This window comes from Haliaeetus leucocephalus, unplaced genomic scaffold (assembly GCF_000737465.1).
Source record: "Haliaeetus leucocephalus isolate CR32 unplaced genomic scaffold, Haliaeetus_leucocephalus-4.0 Scaffold186, whole genome shotgun sequence".
Taxonomy (NCBI): Eukaryota; Metazoa; Chordata; class Aves; order Accipitriformes; family Accipitridae; genus Haliaeetus; species Haliaeetus leucocephalus.
Window position 1 is genome coordinate 731,792 of NW_010972622.1, and position 7,779 is coordinate 739,570.

At 61.7% G+C, this 7,779-nt stretch overlaps 2 protein-coding genes across 2 annotated transcripts in view; both read left to right on the plus strand.

Annotated features, from left to right (window-relative positions):
- CDK2 (cyclin-dependent kinase 2) overlaps positions 1–1,332 on the plus strand; it is a 5,487-nt gene extending 4,155 nt beyond the window's left edge. The window contains exons 8-9 of the mRNA XM_010565173.1: positions 386–489; positions 1,259–1,332. Coding sequence (XP_010563475.1) covers positions 386–489; positions 1,259–1,332 — 178 coding nt within the window. The remainder of the gene's footprint in view (positions 1–385; positions 490–1,258) is intronic.
- RAB5B (RAB5B, member RAS oncogene family) overlaps positions 1–7,752 on the plus strand; it is a 7,900-nt gene extending 148 nt beyond the window's left edge. Inside the window, exons 2-6 of the mRNA XM_010565096.1 lie at positions 5,148–5,422; positions 5,974–6,125; positions 6,330–6,452; positions 6,574–6,667; positions 7,089–7,752. Coding sequence (XP_010563398.1) covers positions 5,260–5,422; positions 5,974–6,125; positions 6,330–6,452; positions 6,574–6,667; positions 7,089–7,204 — 648 coding nt within the window. The 5' untranslated portion in view covers positions 5,148–5,259 and the 3' untranslated portion in view covers positions 7,205–7,752. The remainder of the gene's footprint in view (positions 1–5,147; positions 5,423–5,973; positions 6,126–6,329; positions 6,453–6,573; positions 6,668–7,088) is intronic.
- The last annotated feature ends 27 nt before the right edge of the window (positions 7,753–7,779 follow it).

Genomic DNA, 7,779 nt, shown 5'->3' on the forward strand with positions numbered 1-7,779 from the left:
GAGGGGGTCGGGTACCCCCGGGCTGAGGTGGGGGGGGGGTCGGCCGCCGCCCGTTCTGGGGGAGGCCCAGGGCCCCGAGCTGCCCGCCCAGACTCCCCCGGCCCCCGCTGTGGGGGTCCGCCCTTCCCTTCCTGCGGCTCGGGGCCCCGCACGACCGGGCTCCCTTCGGGAGGGGGCTGCGGGGGGGGGGTCCCGGGTCCCGTTCCACCCTCCGTGTCAGCCAGGCTGGTGTATCGCCAGGCCGAGCCGTCCCGTGCGGGCAGAGGGTGCGAGGCTCCGGAGAGGCCCCGGCTTTCGCCGTTGGGGCTGCCCGTCTCCCAGGCCGCCCTAACGGGACCCATGTCTGACGCTTTTTTCGACTTTCCCACCGGTTTCCGTGTCGGAGGCACGGCTCCTCCAGCAGCAGGGGCTTCCCCGGCATCTTCGCCCGGAGCTTGGGCTTCCTGAGCCTCGCCTGGTTCCGAGGAAATCCGCCGGAGGCGCTGACCCGTACGTGGGTTTGGCTCCTGGGCTGTGGTTTTGGCCACCCCGGGGGCTAAAAATGGGGCGAGCGACCCTGTCCCCAGCATGCAGGGTCTCAGTCGGGACTGCCTGAGCAGGCGCCGAGCCCACCAGCACAGGGCGGGAGCTACCCAAATCGGTGGAAGATGGAGGGACCTGGCGCTGTCGTGGAAGAGCGGATCGATAAATGCTGTTCTTCTCTCTGAGAAGCCGCCCGCCGGGCTCCTCTTCCAAAGGGCATCACCGGCAGCGGTGCCATTCCTGTCCCCCCCCGCCCCCAGCTGTGGGCGTCAGGCCAGGCCGGATCCCTCTAGTCCGTGCAGGACTCGCTGTTTGTGCCGGGCACCTGCAGCGTCGGTGCCGGAGCAGGGCCTGGATCCCTCCTGGGAGGATGGGAAGCTTTGCCCAGGTGGCCTTGAGCCCGTGTCGGTGCTATCTTGGCTGAAGCGTGGGGGGATGGCATGCAGCCGAGCAGGGCCGGAGCCTGTTCCTTGACCAGGGCTGTGAACCAGCTTTGCCGTGCGATAGTTTGTGTATGGCAGCTGTGACCGGCAGGCTTTATGTGCCACGTGGGTTGGGGGAGAGCTGGGTCTCCACCATCCTCTGTGGGAGCTTGCCGACACCTTCGTGTCACCGAGCCGTCGGAGCTGGCTGAGTCACAAGATCTTAATATTTCATTAAGGAGGGATACCTAACGATGAGAGCCACAGGATGACTTTGTACAATGCTCAATGCTCATTGGCCTGTACCGGCTCAGCTTTGCTCTGCGAGCCAGAGTTTCCTCAGCCCGAGCTGTCTGCCTGCACGGCAAAGGCCGGGCTCCCACCATAACCGGGAGCCCTCCGGCACTGGCTGGGCAAATCCGTGGCAGCCCAAGCCCCCGTGCACCTCTGGGTGGTTGCTTGAGCGCGATTGGGACATAGGAAAAGTACCGCTGGCAACAGGAAAGCAGTTAGCCCAGACGGGCTGTTGCAACCCTCCCCTGTGAAGGATGCCCCCTTCTCCCGAGCGCGGTTCAGCCGGTACGGCCCTCGGCGTACTCGGCCGAGGGGGTCAGCAGGCCTGGCGATGCGGGCAGCCAGTGGTTGGGCAGGCGTGCGAGACGCTGCCTCCGAACGCTGCGTCCCAGCGGCATGAGAAGGCTGTGGGAGCTTTTGGGATCCTGTTTGGGAAGGGCTGTACTGGGCGGCGTTTGGGAGGAGACGGAGCGAGGCGGCCTCAGACTCCCTGAACCTCGTCAGGCACCGGTCGACCCATTTGCCGGCGCGGGCACAGCCCTCAGCCAGGGAAAGCCTCTGCTGCCACGGCAGGGGAGGAGTGGATTCATCCTGGCAAGTTTTCTAGCTCCGCTCGTGGTTGTTGGTGCTTGCTGTGTCGCACCATAAATCTCACTCAACCAGCAGCTAACAGTAATTGCTTGTGACACGAAAGCGTGCCAAAAATAGCTGCAGACTTCTATAGATTGACATATAGTCAACTTTCACCTGGTGCGGTGATGTTTTAGTGGGAATATCTGGTTGTCCTGAGGGTCTGTGGATCTTCTGAAGCCCAGGTTCGTCTGAGCAAAGCTGAATTCAGGTCGTTGTATTTTCCTTAATCCCTCATTGGAGCCCTGGTGTGGGCGGGATTTCATGCCACTGTGCTTTCAGCGTGTGTATCCTGAAGGAGCTCCTGGGCAGGAGAAGTGGCTCCTTCCAGGGCCAGCCATGCCTGAGCAGTGACTCGGGGTCCTGCTGAGCGAAGGGGGGTGAAGACGGAGCCGTCCAGCCCTGGACATCAGCGGCTTGGGTGAGGACAGCTGAAGCCTCGGGGCCATTTCTCCAGCAAACCCTGGAGTGCTCCCAGCAGCCGGTGGCTTCATGGGACAGCGATGGCTTCATCCAGGAGCTCGGTCCATGCAGAGCTCTCCCTGGAGCTCCCACCTTGCTGTCCCAAGGAGGAGGATGAGGAGACCCACACGATGCCAGGGGTCCGCAGATGGCCAGGATCCACATGGCTCCTGAGGTCCTGGAATAGGTGACTTGGGCTTTGTGCCGAACAGCTGCCATAGGAGAGGTGTGGTGTGAGGCCGGGTGCGTGGTGAAGCTGTTGCTAGTCCCTGTCTGTGTTGGGGCCTCACCGCTCACCTGTGCCGGGACTGTCCCCCTCCAAGCTGGAACCCTTCATCCGCAGTTGTGGGTGCCTGGCAGTTCATCCCGTATAAATAAGCACAGAGTCTATTCCGGGCGCTTGCCACGCGGCTCCAGCTGAAGCTGCAGAGCAGGACAACGGTGGTGTAAATCCCCAACGAGCGGGTGGTGGAGATCTAACAGTGTGGTGGTGCTGAGTTCTCTGCGGACTGAGCTCCTGCCTCGTGTCATGGGACTGGGGTCTGTGTGAGTGCCCTCAACCTCTGCACCTGCCAGGAGCCCGGGCTGCTGCCGAAATAGCAGTGGGGTGCAGCACAGCTGGGTGAGAAGAGCACTTTTGGCAGGGAAGTCACCCCGAGGAAGGAGGGAGCCAGGGCATGCTTGGGGCCGGCTTGGGAGCGAGGCTGTTGCTCCTGGCCTGCAGAAGGGATCAGCCCTGGCAGCGCCAGGTTCAGCTGGAGAAGGAAAGTGAGAACAGAGTTGGAGAGAGCGAGGCAGATCTCTTCCCAAAGCAGATTCCAGCAGTGGTTACTTCGGAGCACAATATTGGCGAGGGAAGGAGCTGGTCTCACTGGCAGAGGAAGGCCGAGGGCTGAGCTGCGGGTTGTGGCCATGCTGGGCTTACACCGGGTCTGGGCAGCCGTGAGGTGCTGGGGCAGCTGCGGTGGCTGGTCCTGGTGAGGTGCAGCTGGGCTCCCCATCATGCTTTGGGGTTCAAGCATGGCTGGAGCTGAAACAATCGTTGTGTCCTGGTGCTGCTGCTGGAGCACGTCCTGCTCCCTGCCCTGGCCTCGTCATGGGCTGCGTTGCTGCTGGCACGGCGATTTCTGCTCAGAATAGTTGTAAATACTTGTAAAATCTTGAGCCCTGCCTCTAAGCTCGTGAGAGTAATGCTTGGCTGGAGCAATCCTGAACTTCATTCATGCCTGGCCTCATCCTGTGTGAGTTCTCCTGATGCCTTTCTGGATCAAACCAAAGAGAATTGGCAGGAGTCTGGCAGGCTGGGCTGCACCGGCTGCTTCCCGGCAGGTCGTGCCGAGCCGTGCTTAGGATGCTGCCGAGGCCGTTGCTGAGCTGTTCCCTCTCCCGAACAGTGCTGGAGGAGGGAGGCGGCATTCCCTGTGCCCGGGCGAGTATCGCACTGATGAGTTTGTGTTTCCAGGGCTTTGCTGCGCCTCGGGGAGGTGAGAGCGATCCCCCTTCTGGAGGGGTCCGGGAATGGCTGGGCCAAGGTCCGTGCCGCACAAGTGCTGTGGTTAGTGAGTGTTTCCTGCTGAGCTTGTCTGGCTTTAGTCCTGCTTACGTCTTCAGGCAGATGGGAAAGGGGAACTGGCAACAAACAACTTTCCGCTTGTTGGTTCTGGTCTCTGCAATCCTTGTCCAGTTGCCCGCCTGCCCCTGCTGGCGCAGACAAATCTCTGCAGCCCCGCAGCCTTGGGACTGGAGTGTTACAAGGCAGAGTGACATTAGCTCCGAAAGAAAAATACAAATGCTGCATTCTCCCACTTTCTCTGGGCGTGTGAACCACAGAAGCCAAAACTCCGGCTGCCCAGTGACCCGCAGGTTCAGTGCCCACCCCCTCGGGCTTTGAGGAGCCGTGTTGTTCCAGATGCTGTGCTTGATCTCGCTGACACCTGGATTTGAGCGGGCAGCCTGCTCTGCGGGCAGGGATCGCGAGCGCCAGCTGCCTGCTGGGCAGCGGGCAACTCCAGCCCGGCAGAGCCACCCAGCTGACGTCGTGCTGGTGCTGGTGGGGCATGTGGCCAGCTGCCTGCGGCCGTGCTTTATCCTGGAGGGGGATACAGTCCACACCTCCAGCCCAAGTGGCTCTGTCAGACCCCTGCTGCTCAAGTCCAGCGTGGAAAACAAAGCGAAAACAGGGATTAAAAGAAACAAACTAGGGCTCAGGAACTTTATGGCAGAGCTGGGGAGTTTGTTTCCAACCCCTCCTCCCAGCCGGCTGGCGGGGAGGCAGCTGGAGCTGTTGTGGCATCTCCCCCAGCTGCCGCATAAACAAGAGCGGTCCAGGCCTGGAGCTGCTCGCTGCTGGCCAGCCGTTCTCCTGCTGCCCCTTCCCCTCTGCCCCAGCTTGGGCTGCGTGGCGTGTCCTGGCCCGGGGGCTGCTCGCAACAGCCGGGAGCGGGAGGGCTGGGAGGACTGCTGACTCACTCTCAGCCTCCTCGGCCGCGAGGATCCCGTCCGCCTGGCTCACGGATTAGCTCCTACCGACTGATTTACTGCTCCGTGAAATCCTTCTGGAACAGAGGCTCAGGGAGTGGAGCCGTGGCCTGCGGGTCTGCGCCACATGCGGCTGCAGGGTGCCTGGGGAAAGACCCCGCGTAGGGGGAGAGACCCTGGGGAAAGACCCTGTAACGAGGACCGTGTTCTAGCTTGAGGTGAGAAGAGTTTTGCCTGCTAAAGCTCAGCAAAGCCTGTCTCCGTGGTACGGTCCCAGGGGGACACGGGGGTATTGCACCGTGTGCGTTCAGCATGCTGACAACTCTCTCCTCCTTCCAGGACAGCCGAGTGGATCAAAGGCCAGCACCCTGCACCCAGCTCCGCACGGACGCCTCGGTGCCTTCCCGGCTCTCTGGTTAACAGGGCGCTCGGCGCCAGCAGCACCCAGGCCATGACCAGCCGAGGAGCCGCCAGGCCAAACGGGCAGTCCCAAGCCAGTAAAATCTGTCAGTTCAAGCTGGTGCTGCTGGGTGAGTCGGCGGTGGGGAAATCCAGCCTGGTGCTGCGCTTCGTCAAGGGCCAGTTCCACGAGTACCAGGAGAGCACCATCGGCGGTGAGTCGGCAAGAGGTGCCCGTCATGGGTAGTCCCACACCCTCAAGTAATGCTGTCAGGAGCCCTCAGCCCCGTTGCCACAGCTTTGCCTTGCACTGGTTTTATTTCCCATTAAATACAAGCCCCTGTCGGGCTCCGAGCCCTTACGCTGCGGCCACAGTACGGTGACTAGGTGTGCGAGCACTCGGCAGCTGGTGCTCCGTGTGCGAGTTGGGCTCTAGCCACAGTCCCCGCACCTCATCCTGTGGTCTCGTGGCAGTGGGTGGTGACACCTCAGTGGACACGGCAGTCCCTCGGCACAGGAGTCCTTGCCAATCCCCTGATAAGCACACCGCTTGCGCGGAGCAGCTGGGATTTTTTTCTCAGCAACCTGGGCTCGGTGTGACAAACGGGCTCGACTAACGGGCTCCTCCTCCACCCAGCCGGTCCTGGAGCCGGCTGCGGGGTCGGGGTGCGCCCAGGTCCACATCCCTTCTGGGAGTGCGGGGAGGGTTCCTGCCCACAGCGGGGGTGGCTAATGTGATGCTAACGCTGCCTGTTCCTCCCGACAGCGGCGTTTCTTACACAGTCCGTCTGCCTGGATGACACAACGGTAAAGTTTGAGATCTGGGATACAGCCGGCCAGGAGAGATACCACAGTCTGGCCCCGATGTACTACCGGGGGGCACAAGCTGCCATCGTGGTCTATGATATCACCAACCAGGTAGGGTCCCCATCTGGGCTCCTGGCTACCAGGCATGAGGCACCTTGGTTAAACTGCCCGGGAGCTGCTCAGGGGGAGCTCCACCGGGGGCCGTCTCCTCGCAGGGAGTCGGGGCTGGCTCTTGCCGTGGCGGGGGTCCCTCTAAGACACCCACCTTGCAGCACAGCGGTGGGACAAGCCTTGAGTTCCCACCTCTGCTCCTAGGAAACATTTGCACGGGCAAAGACATGGGTGAAGGAGCTGCAGAGACAAGCCAGCCCCAGCATCGTGATCGCCCTCGCAGGCAACAAGGCTGACCTGGCCAGCAAACGCATGGTGGAATATGAAGTAAGTGTTGGCCCAAAGGTCTGCTGGGCTGGTGCGAGCTCCCTTGCCTGTCCCCCGCCACGGGAGATGTGCCAGGGCTTCAGCCGCCAGACCCTCACCCGGCCGCTCGTGTTTCTTCCAGGAAGCGCAGGCCTATGCAGATGACAACAGCCTATTGTTCATGGAGACGTCGGCCAAGACGGCAATGAATGTGAATGACCTCTTCTTGGCCATTGGTGAGGCTCCAGGAGCGGCTGGGGGGGCGAGGCTGGGCTCTAAGGGGGTCTGCTTGCGGCGTAGCTCCCCCCGTCCTCCCCGAGCTTTTTGGGAGGCTGAGCAGAGCTGGTGCCTGTCCTGCCCTCTGGTGAGCGCAGCTCCTCGTGGCCCGGCAGCGGCTGCGCCATGGGCTGCAGTGCTGCTACCGGGGCTGAGCACCGAGGCTGATGCTCAGTGCAAGGGCAGCTCAAGGGGAAACTGCTCTTTGCCCCTGGGGAAGCGTGTGGGCCTTGTCGATGCAGCCGGGGTGGCTTCAGAGTCTCTGCTGCGCTCGAGGCAGGGTCCTGCCAGGTCCCTCGGGCTACAGCAGCAGTGGGGCTGTGCCGCAGAGCGAGCCCCTGTCCCGCTTCTGCCACCATCTTGCCTGTCTTCCCCCTCCAGCCAAGAAGCTGCCAAAGAGTGAGCCCCAGAGCACGAGCGGAGCGGCGGGCAGGAGCAGAGGCGTGGACCTGCACGAGCAGAGCCAGCAGAACAAGAGCCAGTGTTGTAGCAACTAAAGGGCAGCCTCCGCCAGCGCCCGCGCGAGAGGAAGAGCTAAGATATAACCTCCATCCCCGTCCACCACACCTCACCTCCATAACGGCACACTGAGAAACCCGTCTGAACCAAAACCCTCCCGAGAGCTCCCTCTAACTGCACTTTTTAATGCTTCAAGACCACCACCAGACACCCGTTACCACCATCCCGAAGGCAGTGGAACTAGATCAGCCGGGGACTTAACTTCCAAAAAAACAAACTCTTCTTCACTTTGTATTATAGGTGCAAATAGCGACCTAATATTCTGATTTCTCCCTCCATCTTCCTCCCTCTCCCACCTCCCTCTCTGCTTTGGTAAATCTGGGTTCCTGTTAACATCTCTCCTTCCACCCTCCCCATAGAGCTGGGGTGGGGAGAGACCCGAGGAGGTGGCAGCATCGGCCTCAGAGGTTCACGTTGTGGCGAACCAGCTGGAACCAGAGACCTCCAGAAAGCACGGGATTTTTCCGAGGGGGTCTGTCATGGATTTCTTCTTAATTCCGCCCCCCCCCCCCCCTTTTTTCTTTTTTGTTGTTCGGGGGGGGGGGGGGGGGGG